This window comes from Malaya genurostris, chromosome 3 (genome assembly GCF_030247185.1).
Source record: "Malaya genurostris strain Urasoe2022 chromosome 3, Malgen_1.1, whole genome shotgun sequence".
Lineage (NCBI taxonomy): Eukaryota > Metazoa > Arthropoda > Insecta > Diptera > Culicidae > Malaya > Malaya genurostris.
Window position 1 is genome coordinate 1,304,545 of NC_080572.1, and position 25,165 is coordinate 1,329,709.

Consider the following 25,165-nt stretch of genomic DNA (forward strand, 5'->3'; position numbering starts at 1 on the left):
TTATTTGATCAAAATGATTCAAAATTATTTAACTGATCGTACTCTTCAGGTTAGCTATCAGAATTGTAAATCTGAATTGCTACCCGTACGAGCCGGTGTTCCGCAGGGTTCGAGTGTAGCTCCAATCTTGTATAATATTTTCACTTCTGATCTTCCAAATCTACCCGTTGGTTGTCAGAAATCGCTATTCTGTGACGACACAAGTCTGTTAGCCACAGGTAGAAATCTAAGAGTGATCTGCAGTCGCCTACAAAGAAGTTTAAATATTTTCAGTGATTATCTGTCAAAATGGAAAATTAAACCAAATGCAGCAAAAACGCAATTAATTATCTTTCCTCACAAGCCAAGAGCTTCTTTTCTTAAACCAAACAATAATCACATTCTCAAATTGAATGGCTTGGAATTGACATGGTCTGATCAAGCTAAATACTTAGGTTTAACGTATGACAAAAAACTCACTTTCAAGGATCACATTGAAGGAATCCAGGCAAAGTGTAATAAATATATTAAATGTTTATATCCTCTTATAAACAGAAATTCTAAGCTCTGTCTAAAAAACAAATTGTTAATTTATAAACAAATTTTCAGACCAGCCATGCTTTATGCGGTACCAATTTGGTCAAGCTGTTGTTCCACCAGGAAGAAAACGCTTCAAAGGATTCAGAATAAAATTCTGAAAATGATTCTGAAGCGTCCTCCCTGGTTTAGTACAAATGAGTTACACAGACTCACAAATATAGAACCATTAGATGTAATGTCACATAATATTATAAGCAAATTCCGACAAAAATCGATGCAATCTTCAATTGAATCGATTCGCTCTCTGTATTAGTTAGTAAGTTAGTATATAAGTTCCTTTTCCCCATTACACAATACAAGTAGGTTTAGAATTTTCCCTACACAAAAATCTCAGAATTGCGGAAGCAAATGATGTCTTCATGGTAATAACCAAATCATATATATATATATATATATATATATATATATATATATATATATATATATATATATATATATATATATATATATATATATATATATATATATATATATATATATATATATATATATATATATATAACAGGGCTGAAAAGTCACCACTTGTGGCTGAACACCCAATTTAAATCTTAATAATTTAATTTTAACTCATATTCCAATAAATAGTTATTTAAAAAAAAAAAAAAAAAATAAATAAATTTTCGCTGAGGAGGAGCAACAGAAACGAGCTTCATTCTCTACATAATACATATACGTTCATATTCCAGGTACAACGTGGAGAGAGCAACAAAGCGAGAAGGACTGGTATGATAGACTAGGCATGTCTAACGGCAACAATCGATTGAAAATGGTTTTTGAATTTGGTCCGCTTGGCACAAGAAGAATAGGGGAACGGAATGCGCTGGGTGTTGAAAAAATATGCGCCAGGGTTAAGTATCTTTTGCTCCAATAGGTTGTCCAATTTTGTCAAAAATAATTATGTAACTTAACACAAATTAAATTGATTTCCTGCCAGTATGTAAAATTTCAAACAGAAATGAAGGATAATATCGTAAAATGCACTGGATGGCCCCAAGTGGTATTACCTGAGGCAGAAACATCAAATAACGATGATACGCCAATAGAACGCCCAGTTAATTTAATAAAACTTTACTCTCACTGACTACACCGTAGGCTTTGGGATTCAAAATGAAATGATGTTAAATATTAAAGCACATTCATGAAATATGATTTATTCTGGCCGTTTTCAGTTTTCATTTTTATGTATTTCTGTGATTCATTAGTATGTCATTTTGTTTCATGCACCTGTTCTGTTACCGTATCTGTTCGGAAGATTGTATATTTTGCCATATTGATTTCTATCAGAGAGCTATTTGCGACAGTTGCATGTTTTTTTGTGTGTGACTTTTTTATGTTGACGGGATGGCTGTTAATTATATGACTTCTGATGTTCAAGAAGACTATATATTTGGTACCGTTTAGCGTTTGTTACTTTTCTTACTCATTCTCAATTAGCGTTTAGTCTTAGTTGGCGGTGAGGAAAATTGTTAATTGCAGAGAGCGATGGAGTGTGCGGGTTATTTATTTTCGTTTATAGCATTCTATTTGTCAATTCCGATCAAGTATGATTACTCGGCTATTGGTGATCTGTTCATGATTCAAGCACGTAATCCCTATAATTGACACTGTTACGCAAAATCGATGAGAGTTTGATGGGAAGCTATATGTACTAAGTGGATCATACCGCATGCTGAATTAGCAATGTAGTGGCTCTAAGATTCTTGAAAAGCGTATGGTAAATGAAGAAATCAAAGCATACAAATTCTTCCAGTGTTACTCAGTTGAGCGAATCAGCCTAGAATTAGATTTCACAAGAAGATGTCACGAATGAACTCGTGATAAATAAAGCTCATTTATGGCAGCTATCAATGGTTCATTTAGATTTTCAACTACCCGCTCTCATATTGGAATGCACAAATCACTAGAAACTGTCAAAAGTTATTCTTCCTGCTCATTAGGTGAGGTTGTGTAATAATTTTTGAAACTCAATTGTTCCGAGCGAGTTTTGTTGTGATTAGTTTTTGATAAGTCAGTTTTTATTCAAGTTTTTAAAAATATTCCTTTTGTACCCTCTCGAATTGGTGTTAATACAATTTGAATAAACTCAGGGAAAACTTTTGATGAACACTTTTACATCAACTCAAATTATTATATTTTAATTGTCTAGGTTGCGTGGGTTGAATTTTGATAAAATACTCTAAATAAATAAGGGTACCGTGCCACTTGAGCCATTTTGTTCCAATAATATAATGTAAAAAATTCAAGCGAAAAAAAACTGCTCGCTGCTGTGTGATTGATCGGTTGCATTTAAGTCAGTTTGTCGATTGTCGATTAATCCATCATTTCCACAAGAACAGTACTCAGCTGTGTTTTAAACAATGATTGTAGACGTTGTCACAGAATGCATTCGGCATACTTTTTTTCGATAATTGGTCTAGACTTTTTTCGAAAAGGGCTGAACTTTTTTTCAGCTAGTTATTGTCGAAAAAAGACAAATTCTACCATAAAGTGTTATGCTAACGATTTTCACAAAATCAGTCAAGTTTTGGAATAAAAATTGAATCCTACACTGAAACAAAAATAAATGATTTTAAAAACTTTAAATCGATTTGCAAGGAAAAAAACCACCATTCTTGATTATTGTTAAATGTTGTACCAAGATAGGTGAATATGTTCCCTGCCAACCGTTCCTTCATTGCAAGATGGGCCTTACTTTCGAGTAAAAACGTTTTTCTAAAAAAACTTTTCCTTGTCCAAACTGATTTTTTTCAGTGTTTTTTTTTCGTTAACCAAAAAAATCACGAAAAAACCTGTTTTAGTTACGAACGGTTGGAAGAGAACAAACTAGCCTATCCTGCGATAAAATTTAATTCAGCTAAAAAATGTTTTTTTTTTGCAAATCGCCATAAAATTATGAAAATCGATTTTTTTTTTCATCGCAGAATTAGATTAGACTGTGTTACAAAAAGCGGCTTGGTTTAGTTTGTTTTTCCAAAATTTATCTAGACTGTTTATTGCTCAATTTGTTTCCAAATAAATATAGTCAATAAATGACAAATACAACGAAAAATTGTGGGATGTGTAAAGCGTAATGGGTAAATCGATGCCTTTCACGTAAACCACTTGGGTTCGATTCCTAACCTCGCAGAAAGTTTTGTTTTACCTTATTGTAAAAACTTCTATAATCGGAACGAAAAAACAAGAATTTTTTTTACTAGTGATGTTCACCAAATGAGTCAAAGTTTCAAATAAAAACACTGAAAAAGATTTCATTTACTACACTGAAAAAAATCGATTACGAAAATGTTAAAGGAAAAATCGGGTCGGTATATCAAGAAACCTTCCCCTAGATACATCACTGGAAAGATGAACATTTTTAAGGGAGAAAGATTTTCCAGAAAACCTTATCCAGCAGTCATACTTTTTACAAACATCGGATAACTAGCGATATAGTATTCTGTAAAACAAACTGAATTTCGTGAATGATTATTACTTCGAGTTTTCGTTAAAAAGACACTGGGTAAAATTGAGTTTGAACAAGAAAAAATATTTGTCAAAAAAAAAATATTTTGCAATTTATAAACGGTTGTTAGGAAACCTAATCACCTATTTTGGGTCAAAATTTAATCAAAATCATAAATGTTGTTTTTTTTTCTTGCAAATCGATCATAAATTTTTAAAACCGATCGTTTTCATTGTAGAATTCGATTGGGAATTTTTGCAATATTTGTATTCGAAAATTTAACTAGTTTTGCGAAAACCACTAGTACATCACTTGTTTGTAAGATGTATCATTTTTCGACTATAGCTATTTGAAAAGAAAACGGTCAAATAAGTTTGGGCTTTCTAAAAGACAGTCTGGATCAATTCTAGAAAAACAAAATATGCCCCCTAGAGTGGCTTTTTGTGAGAAGAGAAGTCTACATGTCCAGAATATTGCCTACACTTGTTTGAGTTGGTACGAAATTCGTCTACAGACATGAATTATTTTACAATTTCGCTTCTACTTCAAGGAAATTACATGGTATAAAGTGGAATAGAAAATGCATGGATTAGCTTGACTAATAAAAAATTTAAACCAGCATTGCAAAAATGACAGATTAAAAAAAATGAAAAACTGTGGAGTGGATAGCATACTGAATGCAATCATTATTTTGTACAGTTTAATATCTCTAGTGTTAATCACACTCTCATGCCCCGGATCATAATAAATCAAAATGGACAATGGGATGATTCCCAATTAACAACATGATGTCCGGTTACCGGGAAAAAGTCTATTTAAACAACGTTTATGTTGAGAAGGTTCACGCCACGGCTTTTTAGTGAAGTAAACTGAAATTTAAAATTACTAATTAAACTTAAGTAGTTATTCTTTTTTTCGCTCAACTAAGTAGTTTAAACAGTATGATTTTAGAATGCAAATTGATGTATTATTTTAGGAAGCAGATTCAGATAAGAATGCGTTTAAGCGAAGGAAGATATTCACAAAACTTGAAGACGATTTATTTATTTCGCTCATTTTTCGTAATTTTTCTGCTAAAGGAAAACCCGACTTCCTGTTTCAAATTTCACTGGTTTATCAATATAGTTCTATGGTCTATCTTTGCATAGTTTACAATTATAATCAAACTAATTTTATTGCCAATTATCCACCCTTCCTAATTTTTTAACAATTTCGATTTCAAAGCTCGTTACTATCTTAACAGTAAAGAAATAAATTATTATCGCTTATTTTAAAAATATTCTAAAATTAATCATCGTTCAATGATCGATTATAACTCACCGTTTTATGAACACTGTTTTCATTTTCTTTGAACTTAGTGCAACTTTGTTCAACACAGTGTAGCTGGTATAACATGCACACAACATGCTCTACATATATTTTCTCGAATAAGGACATGCTGTTCTACTTGCCTTTTGTTTATTGGTTTTTGAAAATTGTCAAATTCTGCTTAAACTATTCTATAGTTCTATTTTTCTGTTTCTTTTTTCTAAAAAAAGTTACGATTATACAAATAGTTTATAGTTTTTTTTTCGTTTTTGTTTTAAATATCCTCACTTATTCGTCGAAAATATCTTTAAGTTTCCAACGGCAATGCTCTTCGGAATATGTATTTTCTGTAACACCTACCAGGTTGCGTAATCAGGTTCTTTTATCTAATCTAAAATGTCGATGCAATCAACGTCGTCAAGTTTTCTGTTGCATCACTTTTCGTTTCTTATGCTAATGCAATAAGCGCGAACGAATTTATACCTTTATTATTATCTACACATTTACTAACATTTTTCTTTATCACGATTTCCGTTTGTTCAAATGTTACCTTGCCAAACAGTTCATTGTTTATTGTTATACAGAAAGTCCATTAGCCATCATTTAAGGGCCCCACCATCTGGAATTATCAAGACACTTGAAAAAGTAAAAATTAAAAAAAAAGTAACTCTCGGAAACTACGCCGTGATTATCGTTACCTTATTTGTAAGGTCCAAGACAACCTTAAAGTTTTGTAGAATGAGATGTGAAGTTATGTTTTTCTATTTTATGATCACATCGACATAGCATTGTTCGGTCGTAAGTTTCGTGTTTGTTGGAATATATATCGAATAGCACTTAAAATGAATTTCGTTTTTACAAGAGTTAGAAAAAAAAAGAGTTTTTAGTTGAGTAGGTTGAAAAATAATATAATTTCGGTTTGAATTTGTTGTTAGCTAATGATTTGTATTAACCTCACGCGGGATGGCATGTTAGTTTTTCGAACGATGAAAGAATCATATATTCACTTTCCCTACAATCAATGGACTACATTTGGATAGATCTCACTTTAAATCATTTCTGATTTTACATTACCACTATGTTCACACTACACTGTTGAAATGTGTTTTATGAATGTCCGAATGTCATTTTGATAGAATGCACTAGATTAAATGAATGATGATTGTTTTCAAACGAATAGTTGTTCTTCAAGATCACCGCATAGTGGACATTTTCATGAGTGCTCGAATAGAAACATAGCTTCTATAAATTCCTTGAACCATGATACTGTTTTTTCGTATTGACTTCAATTAATTCGCTACGATAGAAACGTAGACGGCATTAAACACGACATAGACTCTTTTTTGGTATGTGTTGATAAGCACTAAACAAGTCAATGAACTGTATTCGTAGAGCTGTTGGAAATCATGAGAAGGTTAACTATCACCAGATTTCAAGTTCAACTATTTCGCGTCATAATGGATCGTGAAACATTGCACAGTGGGAAATGAAACGATCACTAGTTATTAATTTCAGAAATTGTATTTCTAACTTTTCTGTTTTACGGACTTCATTTCAAAGTCTGGCTATAAAACTCTGAAAAATAAATGAATTCTACTAATCAAAAACTAATCAAAAGGTAGTCCTGACATGTTCATAAGGTCAATAAATAGATAGCTGTTAATCAGAACGACCACAAAAGACTGTATTCTGATTCACCCCAAATCATCTTCTTCTATAAATTTACAAAAAAAAAGAGCTACTGATTAGTATTTGGTTTATTAACCGTTGTGCACTCGAAAAAAAAAACACCTTTAACCACCCGAATGGGTACCCGGGTACCCATTTTTTTAAATCGCTGTAAGTTGAGCATTTTTCAACCGATTGAAGTAATTTTAGCACTGTTGGATTCAGGAACTTAAGCTCTTTGGGATTGGTACCCATAAAGATGGACATGGTGCTCCTAGTTCCCAGGAACCCGGATATCCTAAATGAGTTCCGACATCGAGGCATTTATACACGGATTTCACGTATTTTTGTAATCTTATCTAAGAATTGCTATATGAAATCAAGTGCTATGCTGAGTTGTTATGTTTATATATTTCAGGGGGCATCCGTTATGTACGTAACATAAAATTTTGAATTTTTCTACCACTCCTTTCCCCCTTTGTCGAGCATTTCTCAATCTTTTCACCATGTATTGTCACGTATTTTTGAAACCTCTCCCCCCTAAACGCGTGACGTACTTTATGTATGTTCCCTTATATACTTCACTTTCTTATCTTCAGTTTGAAAATTATTATGTACTTCAGGCCTATTGCGAGGAGCACGCAATACAATTTTTAATTCTGGCAACAAACATTTCGAAACATCACGAAGTTACTTCCCAAACAGTTTCGTTCTCATTTATATTTCCTTTTTTTCGTTCTATGAGAGTAAGTCCAGAATAGGCCAACTACCCTTTAGATGACGTCATTTTTCTACAAAAGGTTCATTTTGGTACGGCCTTTCTCAAATAGCTGGTTTGGAAAAGTTTCAAATTAGTAAATGACATTTATGGTGGAAAACACAAGTGTCGGAACATTCTACGGAAATCCGGATTAACGGGAACCAGAAGAACCTACTACAGCAATATACACGGCCATCGAAAAGTGGATAAATTTCTGAATTTACCCGTACTGAAAAAATTCAAATCGGATGGAATTTGCCTTAGTTACAAGCATTTTTATTTGTGGGTACCCGGGTACCCATTCGGGTGTTTACGTAATAAAAAAAATTTGAGCCCCCCCATTCGACCCCCCTTACTGTAAAATGAAAAGTCAAAGCATGAGAAGTTATGGTCCAACTAGTTCTTGGAATTGACCGAATTGCAGAATCTTAGTTTAAACCTAACTCAGAAATTTCTTATTTTGAAATTCGAAAAGGTACCCGGGTACCCATTCGAGTGCATAAGGGTTAACCAAGACAGCTCTATGTTCCGCATATAACCATATGAATTAGTGAACAGATAGTTTCTATGATCACATAAATCGTGCTGTATTGTTTTATCTCTATTTTCCCTCAAACTTAACTTTAAGTTGAATTCTGATTTACAATCCTGAAGCAGATTAAATACGACCTATCAATACTGGACCATATTATATAGAAAACTTCAACGATCAATAGGAACTAGCCAATTTAACCTGGTTTGCCTAATTTATTTCATAAGTCGTATGTTCAGTTCAAAGTAATCAAGTAATGTCATGAGATAGTAGTAGATACTAATATTACGTTGTGCTATTTGCAACCTTCAACAGTGTAAAGAGTGTATCGAAAATAAGCTATCCACATACATTTGTGTTGTTACGCATGTATTTGTGATGGTTTTTTATGCTCAGATCGCAGCATGCTGTGCGTTTGGCTGTCAGCTTTCGATTCTTTACTTGTTTGTGCGGTTGAAATTCTGCGTTTTCAAAATATCGCGTATTGAAAAGGAAGTGGAAATTAAAGTTCTGGACACATGGCTAAGTGAAAAGGGTCTTACTATGCGAAAATTGGCGAGACGGTTTGGAATTCATCATGCCAGTGTTAAAAACATAATTAATAAGTTTGGGGAACATTATTCTTAGGATGAGCTACCAGGAAGAGGCAGAAAACCCGGTTCTTCCAACCCGAAACTGGACCAGCAAGTTGTATCTCTAATCATGAAGAAAAAATCAATGTTAATACGTGATTTTGCCAAAACAGCAGAAACGAGTGTCGGAATGGTCCAGCGTATCAAGAGGCGAAATCACCTAAAGACCTACAAGAAGCAGAAAATCTCGGAACAAAGTGTAAAACAGAAGAAGCAAGCAGCAACAAGGGCCCGGAAATTGTATTCGCGTCTTTTGCAGGGTCCGGATGCATGCGTTTTGATGGACGATGAGACATATGTAAAAGAGGACTCAAAAACCTCTCAAGTTCCACAATACTTTACTGTCGTCGTTGGGAAGGATGTGAGCGATGCGTACAGGTCGATTCAAGTGGAGAAACTCGGTCGAAAGGTACTGGTATGGCAAGCAATATGTTCCTATGGTTTGAAGTCAACCATTTTTTACACTACCGGAACTATAAATATCTATCGATCTGAGTATTTCCAGAAGAGATTGCTGCCTTTATATAAGAAGCATAGTACACCTCCACTGTTTTGGCTGGATTTGTCGTCGGCTCACTATGCCAAAACCTCTCTCAATTGGCTTGCGGAAAAGGGTATACGTTTTGTTGAGAAAATATCAATCCACCAAATCGCCCTCAGCTTCGACCCATCGAACGTTACTGGGCAATCGTGAAAAGGGTCTTCAAGAAGACTGGTTAGGCAGCTGAGAACATGCAGGAGTTCCAAAAAATTTGGGCTCAAGCGTCCAAAAATACGATGCAACACTTGTGCGGAACTTGATGAAGAGCGTTCGATCAAAAGTTCGAAAACTCGTGAAGGAATAACTTAAAAATTCATCCAGTTTTCTTTGTGCTCAAGTTTAACCGCGTACAATAAAGGATCAATTTTAAGTTTGAATAAAATATCGTTTTTTATCATAATTTGAAAGAAAAATGTGTGGATAGCTTATTTTCGATACACTCCTTATCAGTAGGTCTGTTGCAAGGAAAGTGCGATGCTGTCTCTTTTGTACACGCAGAGAAATTGAGCTTGTTTAAAATAACAAAACAGTTAGTAGATTTTAAAATATGATTTCTTTTAATTTCAAATGGATAAAAATCGGAATAAATCGAAATCTCTTTTTAAGATTAATGACAAACAAAAATGTATGATTTTAACAAACAAAATCGTATGTTGAAATACTAATTATTTAAAGTTTGAATCTTATCGTTCATTTCAACTGCCAAGTTTATCAATTCAAAGAACTAATAACATTATCATGATCTAATGCTAGTTCATTTTAAACTTATTTTGAAACTTAAATTTACCATGAAATTGTTTGCCAAGAAATTGACAGGAACGCGTAAGTAAAATATTTGTTATTTTTAACAAAATATTTATTGAAACAAACTAATGCACTGAGCAAAATCAAATATCTTATTTCGTAGCTTCAAGCAACAATATTTGCCATTTCAAATCAGATTTTCTTTTGTCACTATTTCAACAAAATATATCGTTGCGTGAAACCAAAATTTAGTTATTTTTACAATATTTTTCTCTGCGTGTACTAGCACAGGTTGTCAAATCCAATTTGACAAAACAAAGTCGCCTGTATCCAGAGATGCCAGATATTTTCATAGAAAATCTGTATTCATTGTATAAAAAAATCTGTATTAATCTGTATTCACTAATAAAATGAAATTCTTACAACAAAATGATGCTAAGATAATATTCTAATAGATTGTGGTTGTGGTTGTGGGCGCTCACAAGAATATTCAACGACGAAGTTTCATTTTTTTATCCACAAAAATTGAATTGTAATCCCATATATTTATTTAGTTAGAAATTGGTGACTTTATAATTTGACATGGAATTTCAACGCCCAATATGCAACGTCAAGTCGGTTCATACCACTCTCAGTTTGACAGTAAATTTTCATGATGCCATTACTTCCTTGAATAAAGTATTGTCTCTGAGCGTATCTTTTTCCAATAAATCATCTTTTCTGTTAGTTTTTCATTCATTTGGCTTCTCCAATATATTTTTTCACTAAGTCATGGCAAAAAAATTGAATATCAGTTCAAATTGGTTTCAAATTATAATATAAATGGATTTAACAGATTTTCATATTAATTTGTGATCGTCACTGAAATCAAAAAGTTAATTCTTTCTTAATTTTTGTGAGATCTGTATAAATCTGTATTCAATTGAGGAAATCTGTATAAAATCTGTACTTTGTATTAAATCTGTATGAGCATGTAAAAATCTGTATAATACAGATAAATCTGTATAAATGGCATCTCTGCCTGTATCTAAATAAGCCGAGCGTTTTCATCTTCTCACCTTCGCTGAAAATGTCAAAGATTTCAATGTGGAAAAATCCTGGTGGATACGGTTGTATCGTTTACGTTGTATATCTGGCAGCGGTGAGGCAGTCGGTCACCAGAATGTCTGCCAGCCTTCATCCATTGAAAACTAAGCAGCAAGAAGAGAGAAAAAAAATTAATCCATTTATGTTTATTTTACCGTTGGCATAACAATAATTTGCAGTGCAGGCAAAATGATGAAAACAGCTACTTGTCAAAAGCTTTGTGTGCCGCAACTGTGCACCTGAATGAAAACGAAAGTGCCGCATTGTGGTAATGTTTGATTGGCACATTGTTCTAAGCGTCCGCCCCTTATTTGTACCGTTTCTTCAAGTAAATTTTTGCCTTTAACGCATTTAACAATTGATTGAAAATTGATATTATTTAGTTATTTAATTTGATTGATATTGGAAAACATTAGAAGTGTTTTTTAATAACGAAATCTTGCTTGCCCTCGGCATCTTAGACCTAAGGTAGTGTGCCTTATTGAATATTTTATTAAATACAAAAAACGCAGTCCTACTTTTAAATATATGGACTAATATTCATCTTAAGACTCAGCTACAGGATAGATTAGAGTGAAACGGTATAACCTGATTCGTGTGGTCATTGAATCGATTTACAATCTACTTTTTAGGGTTTTCTATGTGATATGAATTGAATTTAATCAACCGTAATCAACCTCCTTTCGGGAATCTAGTTAAAGATACGACTTATAAAAAAATTGGGGTGAACAGGTTAAATTGGCTAATTCCTATTGTGTCGTATTGGTCTGCTTCAGGATTCAAACTGAATATTGCATCATGTGAAAAATGGGAATAAACAACGCAACGGGTTTTGTGCTTTTATTAAAACTGTACGCAATCGATTTGTTAAAGTTTCTAACACCAGAAATACTTTATTCAGGTTTTAGGTTAAATAATTAATACAATCTAAGACAAAGAGGGAACGTGAGATAACATGAAAATGATAGCGTTTCGTGCGGCCCTTCTAAATTCTTGCAACCCTGACTTTCCAGACCATTTCACACAAAAAAGCTGTATCATATCTCAAATAGTACATTGATGTACATTGATAGAAATCCTAACATTATAATCAATGTCCATTTGTATGCAATTAGAATAGGATTTGGGGGACTATTTCGAAATTCACAGATAAGAGATATCAAGCTTCTATACGTAACATTTATGAACGGCTACATTCAGTTTTCAAATAATAAAAACACTTTTAGAGAACACATGACATAATTATGGGCACTTTGAAAGTCCTGCATATCTGTCAAAACATTGTTATTAAAAAAAACAGTGAGTACAATAGTTGAGACCCATACGACCCCACTTCACAAAGATGATCGGTTTAAAAATGAATAATTTATAATTGGAACCGAACAGCGATTGCTGATACACAATATATTCATTATAGACATCTTAGTTTGAAGAGAACCATTTGAGATTCACTGATTAATGATATAAAAGACAGTGAATGGAACATGTGTTTGATGATTTACCTTTATTGATTGAACTTAACATGTTTGATGATTTACCTAACAACCAGTTTTACCTGTGTGCACGCAAAAAAGCAAGTGAAACATTAATAACAATACTAAATCGCAACTGAACTCAACAAGGCATTGTAGTATTATGATCATTAGTTCCTTGTTTATCGATTTTTGAAATGACCATTTACCGAATTCTTGCCAGATCGTTGCCGTTAGCACATAATAGTGGGTGATGATCCTACACTCTTTCAGAATACTGTTATTCTTAAGTATTGTCGCATCAGTGGTCGCACTGGTACAAGATAAATTCATCCAAATCTTGCACTTCAAATTGTCTTAGCCTATTGTTTATGAGAATCAGACTAAACGTAATTTTGCAAACTGTGTGCTTAGTATGAGTTGAAAATAAGTTTAAATGCGCATTCATATTTGGTCAACATGCTTACAATTCAGATGAATTTTCACGTGAGCGTTCTTTTACGGTAAGCTTGAGAATATATGCATGGTTTCAGTCTTTCGATGTTCTTAGTTATGACATAAAAATTAATGTTTGTGCTTGTTGGACTTAACTCCAAATTTCTGTAGTTTATTATATTTTTTTGGATATGATGTTTGATTTTATTATGACTACCAGACCTTAATATTTTCATGTAATGAATGTGGTGAGAATGAAAATTTCCACAGATACTTAGACAATTTCTATTATCTTTACATGCAATATGTATTGTGGAGAATGGAACCAGCGGGATCGCAATTCGTTTGCCCTAGACAGAAGCTTCATCTAACAGAATAGTAACAAATGGAGAACTTCAAGTACTTTTTGAAAAAAAAAAAATCCTTTCGATCTGTGTATTACGCATACCCGATTCACATAAAATATTAAAATGAGTACCTCGTCATCGTAGTTCAATCAATTTTATCGATAATTTGATAACTATTCACTGGTATTGAGTATGTTTTCCATAGAAACATTTTCAAACGGACGTGGAATAAAAATTCATCAAAGTGGTTCTTCTCGTACAATACGTCAGCAATCTTTTTGTTCAACGAATACTGCACAGACGGTGAGGTAACAGAGCTTACGTTACCATGGCTCTTATTTCGAAATTTTTGAACCCCGTTCTACCTGGCCTGCTTGTCCAATTCACGGACGGTGAAGTGGTTGGTGAATGACATTGATCCCGGCTAGACACATTGGTCCTTCTAATATGCGTGTTTGTACCATTACGAATACCGCTTTGCACACTTTCTTCCTGTTGATGTAATTTGCCATAAAATTTCGCGTACTTCATCATTCCCAGTTCATCAGCCCTGATGACCCTTTGGCGGAAAATGATAGTAAATAGCCGTTTAGGATATATGAATATGTACAGTGTATTATCTAGAGCTAGTCGATGTTTTTCACTCTATCTCTACCTTTCTATCGATGGCTGGTACAATTGTAGGTTGGTAGTCCATGTGGACTATGGTACCCCTATAGTCACTAAGATAGGTTGGCATGCTAGTCTGTTCTCGTTAGTCATTCATGCGAGAAATTGTGCTTTTTTGTGCTGTACCACTGATGACAATTTCCATTGACATTAATGTTTTTAAAAACATACAAAAAGTTTTGAGTGTCCTGCACATATTTGCTTATTTTGAGGATTGTATACAAAAAGAGTGCTATTGTGGCAATATGTATTAAAGATATTAGAGGTGGGGTCGTTTTGTCAATGATGTTTCTAATCCTCGTCAATTTTCTTGTTCAACATTTGTCGTTCAATCCAGTATTTGTGAGTAGCACCAGTAACGTCACACACATAAATGAACACACTCTCTTTCTGTTTGTGATTCAAAGTCACTCTGGCCAACGATTTATTTTGCATAGTACATATGTTATATTTGCGCTAGAGCCAGCCATGCTGTAATTTCGTTATGTTACATTTCTTAGCGCATTTCCATCGTCATCATGCGATATTTTTCTATATTACACCGTTCAAGAGATTTTTTTACTATTTGTCGAACTTGCCCCCACTGCCGAAGTGGATGACGCAGAAAGGTTCGCATTGTTGACATCGTCGTTATTGTTGGCACTTGTTTCATATCCGGCGATTAGATTTTCGATAATGAACTTGATCGTCAGTTTGTATATTCCTTCAACGTTCTGTGTGTATCGGTCGCCCAAGGTGTTTGATACCGCCGATAGAAACGGTTCCTCTATTCTCTGCAAGAAAAAATAAAAACGATTGGAATGAATGTTTAGAAGCAAAAACTCTATCCATCGCATATTGGCATAGGTTCAAAATTAGTACGTTTTGTGTGTATTTTGAAGACTTCTATTTCAGTGATTATAGCTATTGATACTATGTATGTATTACAATCGGAATACATTTGAAACTGCAATGATAACACTTGAGTTGAACAAAAAATGGACTTAAATTTTCGATTTTTCAAAGGTTTATCTTCACCCGTACTGCTGCAGCTACCCATGCAGTATCAATCATAGTAACCCATGAATCAGCAGATAAAATTTGACGGCAATTTGTGAACACCGGATACGGTTTCTACAAACATCTTGGCACTTTTAGACAACAATCAGAACATTGAACGAAAGACCAGTAACAGACGGCCTACGACCTAAGACCTAAGAAGGTATTGCTGTGGTTGACAATCAACGAGAAGGGGATGCTAAAGCCGCTTCTTTCATTTCGAACTGGCTATGAACGGGAAAATTTGTAGTACGAAATGCCTGCCGGAAGTTGCGTCGTTCATCAAGAAATAGACGCAGTACTCTGGCCGGATCTGATATCGGCCCATGGCTCGAAACGATCGTGAGATCTACTCCAACAATTTTGTCGCAAAAACTGAAGAGGAATTGCTAAATAAAACGAAGAAAGTTTTTGCAAGAAGGCGTGAAAACGTGTGAAATTTATCAAAAGCAATTATCTGTCTTAGTTTTTTTTATCACTAAGAGAAATTCTTTTATTTTTTAATGCAAACATTAGAGGGTGTTACGGTCAGGAATTGAATAACTTTAGTTTGATGCATTTTATTATATTTCATTTAAAAATATCAGCACACTCTCATTCTAAAGATGTCAAATCCCGCCAAACGATTATGTTGCTTGAGAAAAAGCAACTATCTGTCTTAGTTTTTTTATCACTAAGAGAAATTCTTTTATTTTTTAATGCAAACATTAGAGGGTGTTACGGTCAGGAATTGAATAACTTTAGTTTGATGCATTTTATTATATTTCATTTAAAAATATCAGCACACTCTCATTCTAAAGATGTCAAATCCCGCCAAACGATTATGTTGCTTGAGAAAAAGCAACAGACGTTTATTCAAGGACTCCTCAAAACAAAATATATGGTTGATGGTCCTGGTTGCGATGTAAGTGTCACTCTTTCGAGCCACTGGAATAGATAACCGGAAACACGAGAAGTATCTGGGCGAGCTTCGACAGCTTAATATATATAAAAATATATATATATAAAAATTTCTTAGTTTTTTTTATCACTAAGAGAAATTCTTTTATTTTTCAATGCAAACATTAGAGGGTGTTACGGTCAGGAATTGAATAACTTTAGTTTGATGCATTTTATTATATTTCATTTAAAAATATCAGCACACTCTCATTCTAAAGATGTCAAATCCCGCCAAACGATTATGTTGCTTGAGAAAAAGCAACAGACGTTTATTCAAGGACTCCTCAAAACAAAATATATGGTTGATGGTCCTGGTTGCGATGTAAGTGTCACTCTTTCGAGCCACTGGAATAGATAACCGGAAACACGAGAAGTATCTGGGCGAGCTTCGACAGCTTAATATATATAAAAATTTCTGTTACTCTTCTTTCTCCAGTTGTAAAATATTACTGCACCGGTTTACACACTAACTAAGCCTTACTTATTTATTTACTTACTTACTTACTTACTTACTTACTTACTTACTCACTCACTTATTTACTTACTTATTTACTTACTTATTTACTTACTTACTTAGTTACTTACTTACTTACTTACTTACTTACTTACTTACTTACTTACTTACTTACTTACTTACTTACTTACTTACTTACTTACTTACTTACTTACTTACTTACTTACTTACTTATTTACTTACTTACTTACTTACTTACTTACTTACTTACTTACTTACTTACTTACTTACTTACTTACTTACTTACTTACTTACTTACTTACTTACTTACTTACTTACTTACTTACTTACTTACTTACTTACTCACTTACTTACTGACTTACTTAATTACTTACTGACTTAGCTAATTACTTACTGACTTAGCTAATTACTTACTGACTTAGCTAATTACTTACTGACATACTTAATTACTTACTTACTTACTTAATTACTTACTTACTTACTTATTTACTTACTTACTTACAGTCCCATCTTGGTAGAAGCATCTGTTGATTTTGTATTGCTGAAATCTGTTACCAAACTTTTTTTCTATAGCAGTACTGAAGTATTTCGTGTTAACAGATGCATTGGTTTTCATCGCAATATTGCTTTAGAAAGTGAGAATGGTATTTAATTGTTCTGATTTTTTTTCAAAATAATTTTTTTTTCATTTTGAGTTTATTGAGTTTTCGCTTCATGTATAATCAAATTACAATTACCTGACATCTGTAAATTTGATAATCAATGACAATTTATTAGCATATGAAATCTGGGACAATTTTCCCAAAATTTCAACCCGTCAGCTGCCATATTGACTGAGCTGTGGTGTTTCGTTTGATTATCATTTTATTTCAGTTTTTAAACTACTGCTCCATTGAAAAATTTTAGAAAAACAGGGATGTTTTACACTTAATCGGGAAGGTTTACTTTTTTTCAATTTTTTTTTGAAAAATGAAATATACTTAAAATTTTGCATCACGATTTCTCTTACTCTAGAAGTTTTTGGAATTAATCAAATAATTTTTGAACGCTTAAAAATGTTTCGGTTCCATATTTTTTTAACTATGAACGACTTCAGTATTTCATTTTTCTGAAAAAAAACAGAACAATCAACCAGATTCCATTGATGCTCTGTCAGAAGGAAACGCATGGTGCTTAGTTCTAGTAGTTGTGCACCATGCGCTTACTTCTCATTTAACTTCAATGTAGACGCATGGTTGATTGTGATTTTTCTTGAAGAAAAACTCAAATATTTTTCACATTTTAAAAATATATAAAACCGAAGTATTTCAACGTGTCTAAAAATTTTTAAATTATTTCTGAAAAATCCAGAGTGTGAAAAAATGCATTTACAATTTTTTAAGAATTGAAAAAAACCTTCCTGACATTACCTAAAACATATCACATGGTTACCCGGCCATAGCCTTTAAAAATCGTAAAATTGTTGAGAACCGATTAAAAAGTCATTAACGTCAGAAGCATATTCCAGGCATATGTCTGTTTTATGATTCGCCGCTTAAGGTGATATAAAATTTCACCTCCACTTTCACATTATTCTCCCTTTTTTACACACAGCCCTTGTAATTCCGATGCCGAAATTTGGATTTTTTTTTTTTTTCCATAAATACGTTTATTTCTTAAGGCAGTTTACATAAGTTTTTCTTCGCCGTAGCATCACTTTTACATAATATTCTTATCCTAATTTAATTCTAACATAGTCACAACGTTTTGAATTTATTAAAACATATTCTCTTATAGCTTAAATATCATCTTAGGTAACTCGTCATTAATTATGAAATCTACTCGGAAATATTATTTGAACCAAACGATTAACTTCTATAAATTATAAAATAAGCTGTTATTTTCAGACATTTTGTTGATAATTTCATAAACTGTTTCGAGTTTGTTTGTATCATTACATAATTTTTATTCTAATTTAGCTATTGGTTGAACTCATGGACGCAGCTGGGATCAGAACTAAGTCTTAAAAGGGGCCTTTATTAAATTGAAACTCCAATTTTCTTTATGAAATGATAAATAAGTTTCATGTATGAAAGGTCACGACAAGCAAGAATGTCTCGAACTGGGATATTGGATAGTTTACCTTGGGTACGCAAAGAATTTATTAGTTGAGATCTGACATCACGATACTCCACGCATGTCCAAACGACATGATCAATATCCCGATAACCTTCTCCGCAAGCACAATGATTAGTCTCGGAGAGCCCAATTCGAAGGAGATGTGCATCTAACGTGTAGTGATTGGACATGAGTCTGGACATCACACGAATGAAATCTCTACTCACATCCAGTCCCCTGAACCATGCCTTTGTCGATATTTTCGGAATAATTGAGTGCATCCACCGACCCAGATCATCTTTATCCCAAGAAGCTTGCCAGCTGGCAAGTGTTCTTTGGCGAGACGAGCTATAGAATTCGTTGAAAGCAATTGGTCTCTCATAAATTTCACCCTCAATAGCACCACGTTTGGCTAAAATATCGGCTCTTTCATTGCCTGGAATGGAGCAATGAGCCGGGACCCAGACTATAGTGATTAGATAATTATTATTCAATATGTCGTTCAGACACTGTTTTATTTTACCCAAGAAAAACGGTTCATTTTTGCCAGCAGCGATTGAGCGAATGGCTTCAATTGCACTCAGACTATCTGTGAAGAGGAAATAATGGTTTGGAGATAATGTGACGATTACACTCAAACTATAATGAACTGCTGCTAGCTCTGCTATATAAACAGATGCAGGTTCTTGAAGCCTAAATGAGGCCGAAACATTATTGTTGAACATACCAAACCCTGTCGCTTCTTCAATTCGCGATCCGTCCGTGTAAAACATTTTCTCAGAGTCAATATGCCTGAACTTACTTGAAAATATTTTTGGGATTTCCGTCGAGCGTAGATGATCCGGGATTCCACGCACTTCACGCTGCATGGATGTATCGAAAAATAAAGTTGAGTCAGGGGCACTTAGGATGCTGACACGGATAGGAATATATCTTGAAGGGTTGATTTCCTGTGACATATGGTTAAAATATACTGTCATAAATTTTGTTTGAGATCGAAGCTCGACTAGTCGTTCGAAATTATTAATTACCATGGGATTCAGCACCTCACATCTTATTAGCAGGCGTGATGAAAGCTCCCAAAATCGATCTTTTAATGGAAGAACTCCCGCGAGAACTTCAAGACTCATTGTATGTGTCGAGTGCATGCAGCCTAAGGCAATTCGCAAACAACGGTACTGAATTCGCTCAAGTTTGATAAAATGAGAGTTTGCAGCGGAACGAAAACAAACGCATCCATATTCCATCACTGAAAGTATCGTTGTTTGATACAATTTTATTAGATCTTGCGGATGAGAATCCCACCAAGATCCTGTAATTGTTCGAAGAAAATTTACTCTTTGTTGGCATTTCGTTATCAGATACCTAATGTGTCCTGCGCGGGATCATGCTTTCTTGAAAAGACGACTAACTCTGTTTTCTCCGCAGAGAATTCGATACCAAGATGAACAGCCCAAACGGACAAGTTATCTAAGGTATCTTGCAATGGTTTATGCAGATCAATAGCTTTGGGCCCAGTAACTGAAACCACGCCATCATCTGCCAATTGCCTTAGTGTACATGGGGTTACTAGACAGCTGTCAATGTCATTCACGTAAAAATTATAGAGGAGCGGACTGAGGCATGAGCCTTGCGGGAGACCCATGTAGCTAATTCTGAATGTTGCCAAATCGCCATGTGAAAAATACATGCACTTCTCTGACAAAAGGTTGTGCAAATAATTATTTATAACCGCTGGAAGTCCATGTTGGTGGAGCTTGTCTGAAAGAACATCAATGGAAACTGAATCAAATGCTCCTTTAATGTCTAAAAATACAGATGCCATTTGTTGCTTTTGAGCGAAGGCAATTTGGATGTCAGACGAAAGTAATGCAAGGCAATCATTCGTCCCTTTATTTCTACGGAAGCCAAACTGAGTATCTGACAACAAACCGTTCGTCTCGACCCAAGTGTCGAGACGTCGTAGAATAATTTTTTCGAACAATTTTCTGATGCAGGACAACATCGCGATGGGTCTATATGAGTTGTGATTGGAAGCTGGTTTCCCCGGCTTTTGAATGGCGATAACTTTCACTTGTCTCCAGTCAGGCGGAACAATATTTTGCTCAAGAAACTTGTTGAACAATTCCAACAAACGTCTTTTTGCGAGGTCGGGCATCTTCACCAAGTTGAATTTAATTCTGTCCAACCCAGGGGCGTTATTGTTACAAGACAAGAGTGCTATAGAAAATTCCATCATTGAAAATGGGTTATTAATAAAACCATTATTTGGAGGAGATTCCCGTATAATGCTTTGCGTAGGAACAGAATCTGGGCAAACTTTCCTAGCAAAGTCAAATATCCATCGGTTCGAGTATTCATCACTCTCATTGCCCACGTTACGATTCCTCATTCGTCTGGCCGTATTCCAAAGAGTGCTCATTGAGGTTTCTCTTGACAAACCTTCGACAAAATGTCTCCAATAGCTACATTTTTTGGCTCGAAGTATGCTCTTGTACTTGGTTTCTAAAACCATAAGTTTTTCAAAATTCTGAGGAGTTCCTCCTCCCCGTTTTAGAAACGTCTTGCAAGCATTTTGTTTTGCGAGTTTAGCCTCTGAGCACTCTTTGTCCCACCAGGGGTTGGGAGGCCTTCTGTTAGTCGTTGGCCCAGGAAAGCGTTTAGTTTGGGATTGTTCTGCTGCCTCCAGAATCGAACAAATGAGGAAGTCATATTCTTCAAGTGGAGGGAGCTCTTCCATTGAATTCAAAATACTAGAGATTCTACTTTGGTATTTAATCCAGTCGATATTTTTTGTCAAATCATATGGAATACTAGCTGAATTAGCAATACATTTGTTACAGCTAATTGAGATGATGATTGGTAAATGATCGCTACCGTGTAAATCAGGCAATATTTTCCAGGTGCAATCTAGTCGAATTGATGTTGAGCAAAGAGATAGATCTAATGCACTTGGGCGTGCAGGAGGTCTTGGGATCCGTGTCATGCTACCCATATTTAATACCGTCATGCTAAAATTGTCACAAATGTTTTGTATTAAAGATGATCTGCTATCATTGTAAACGGAACCCCACATCATTCCGTGCGAATTTAAATCCCCCAGAATCAATCGTGGAGCAGGAAGGGCTTCAACCGTTTCATTAAGCTGTCGCTGTCCAACTTGTGCTTTTGGAGGAATATAAACCGAAGCTATGCAAATATCTTTGCCTTTAATGTTTATTTGGCAAGCAACAACTTCTATACTAGAAGTTGAAGGGATGTTTAATCTATAAAAGGAACAGCATTTCTTAATTCCCAAAAGCACTCCACCATACGGAGAGTCTCTATCGAGACGTATAATGTTAAAATCATTAAAATTTAAAGCTATGTTTGAAGTAAGCCATGTTTCGCATAAAGCAAATACATCACATTTTTGACTATGCAATAAAATTTTAAATGAATCAAGTTTTGGCATGATGCTTCGACAATTCCACTGCAGGACAGTGATTGTATCATTTGCGGCGGGTGATAAATTATCCATCAAAAGATACAAAACCTGAGACAATTGGCCATTGAGCTGATAACTGCTTCAAAAAATTTCTAGCTATTGGAAGGAATGCCATTATGAGGGTCTTTAAGGGTTCAGATATATTGAATGCTGAGAAAATCCATTCAACAATTTCCGAAAACTTCAGTAATCCTGTTGGTGGCTGTGAAATGGAGCCCACAGGATTATTACCTTTTTCTGTGCTAGATCCTGGATTGGTTTGTGAATTTGACAAACCAGGAGGCACAGTCTTTGGTTTTGACTTTTTTTGTTTAACACGGGGATCTTTTTTTGAAGATGAAACTTTAGGTGTCTTTTTTGGTAATTTGGATGAAGACTTCTTTCTCTTAACTGACCCTTGGGTAGTGATAAACGAATTACCTTCACTATTTTCGTCAGAGTCAGAGTCCTCTGTTTCCTCTAGATTTGAAAACCCGTTTTCGGTTTCCAAAGGGGGGACATCAATGACCGTTTTAAGCATTTCTGCATATGTGCGCTTAGACCGTGCTTTTAAAGAAAGCTTAATTTTGTCTTTGTGCACTTTAAATGCAGTGCATAATGAAATATCCTCATGAGGACTTTCCCCACAATAAATACATTTTTCAATTTCCTTGTTGCAATCATTATCTTCATGAGGTCCTTCACACTTAATACATTTTGGTTTATTGCTACAGTAAGTAGCTGTGTGTCCGAATTTTTTGCAGTTCGTACAATTCATTACATTTGGAACAAAAAGCCGAACAGGGAGGCGAATTTTATCGACATAGACATGGGACGGCAACGCAGATCCGGCAAATGTCACTCGAAACGAGTCTGATGGGCGATAAACTTTTTTTCCCTCTTCATAAACTACTGAGTACAGTTGTTTGCACTCCAGTATTTTCACACCCTCAAGCATAGAGTTCTTGAAACGACCAACACCATGCTTGAGTAAATCATCTACCGAAAGACTCGCTTCGGTAACAACACCGTCAATTTCGACATCTTTGGAGGGTATGTAAACTTTATACTCTTTAATGAAATGTTCCGAAGAGACAATATCATTCGCGTGTTTCAAATTATTTACCACAACACGAATTTTATCGTTGTTTACTTTTATGATCTCTTTGATTGAAGAGTATCGTGATGTCAAACCTTTAGAAATTTGGTAAATGTTTAATGGCTTTGATATACGTCTAAAAAAGACTATCCAAGGCCCAGAAGAGCTCTCCTGATATTTTTTCGTTCGTGGGGGTATAGGATTCATGCTAGGATTTACGTCCATGGATTCATCCATCACATTAAAATTTTTAATCAAACTTTAAAATAAAAAATGAAACCAACACTACACAGTACTCAATTAAAAGGAAAAGAAAAAACTTCTACCTTGAAATTGTTGTCTATCTCCGTTGCACTGCCGTGTAGATCCTCGTTGCTCTAGATGTTCTTGTTGGATGCTGATTGTTGGATGTGATCAGGAATCAGGAATCAGAACAAATTGGCTCAAATGGCACGTTCCCCTTGATATTTGGAGATTTGTGCCTTGCCATCAATTTGTTTTTAGCATCATTTTCCCGATATATAAGAGGGAAGTATTGAAAGGAAATGGTAAGGGTTGGACTAGGAGGATGGGAAAAATTGACGACACAAAAACACATAAAAGCAGAAGTAAATTCTGCACCCCTAAGGGATGCTGAACAATCTGCTGAGGATCACATTTAGTGGAAGCAGAAGGAAATTCTGAACCTCTACGAGGTCCTGAACAGTCTGCTGTTAACAAAACCTCCAACCCCCGAGAGGATTTAGAGATCTTACAAAAGCGACACCATTCTGCACTCCCGGAAGAATGCAGAACGACTCGCAGTATGTACGAATAGAAGTAAACTCGGTACCCCCCAAAGGATGCCAAACAATCTGCTAAACCCTATTTAAGGTGAATACAGAAGGGATTCATTCACTCCAGGAAGAACGATGAACCCTTCTGACTATAGTTCCTTACCACATTGGGTGAGAAACGAGAGAATATCCTTCAATTTTAGCTCCGCATACACAGACTCAACCATGTATGGAGAACCAAAAACCAGGATACGTAGCTGCGTCAATGCGGGACAGTTACATATCAGATGATATGAAGTACCATAATCGCATTCACACAAATCACACGAATAATACTCAGCACGTTGAATAGTAGCCATGTGATAATTGAGTTTACAATGTCCAGTCAGAGCTCTGACCAGAATACTGCAATGATACTTGGAGAAATGCAGTAGACACTTTGACATTTTCAGACTTAAATCTGGTAGAAATGCTTTTGTCTGAGCGAAAGTTTGCAAGCTGCGCCAGTAGCTGGCATGTTTGGATGCAGCCCAAGAACGAATCCTGTGCCTCATCCAACCAGTTGAAAGTGGTAAAGCTGATTCAGGACCAACGAAATCATTCGTTGCACCAGCTCTAGCCAACTCATCAGCTCATTCATTTCCAGTAATACCAGAATGGCCGGGTACCCATAAGAAGTAAACAGCATTTGAAATGCTGAGGTCTTCAATTTGAGTTCGACATGCGATCACTAGATTCGACCGTGAGTCATTCGAACTGAGTGCTTTTAAGGCTGCCTGACTGTCGGAACAAAAATAAATACGTTTACCACAGATCCTCTGCTGAAGTGCCGATTGTACTCCACACAGAATTGCGTAGATTTCTGCTTGGAACACAGTACAGTATCTACCAAGTGAATGAGACTGCTCCAGCCTATTTCACGACAGTAGATACCAGCACCAGCACGACCATTCAACAGAGAACCGTCCGTAAAACAAACTATGTGTTCATCAAGTTGTCGTTCCAGACAACCAGACAACCATTCCTAACGAAGAGGATAGCTCACATTGAATGTTTTAAA

The 25,165-nt window shown here is 35.0% G+C and overlaps 1 protein-coding gene across 15 annotated transcripts in view; it reads right to left on the minus strand.

The window, feature by feature from the left end:
• Nucleotides 1–1,702: 1,702 nt before the first annotated feature.
• The window catches only part of LOC131437081 (globin-5-like), a 71,320-nt gene continuing 47,857 nt past the window's right edge, over nucleotides 1,703–25,165 (minus strand). For 14 of the 15 annotated variants that reach the window (XM_058606172.1, XM_058606164.1, XM_058606170.1 and 11 more), the window contains one exon: nucleotides 1,703–14,988. In XM_058606172.1, coding sequence (XP_058462155.1) covers nucleotides 14,761–14,988 — 228 coding nt within the window. In that variant the 3' untranslated portion in view covers nucleotides 1,703–14,760. The remainder of the gene's footprint in view (nucleotides 14,989–25,165) is intronic. The other variant, XR_009230698.1, reaches the window with a different exon arrangement.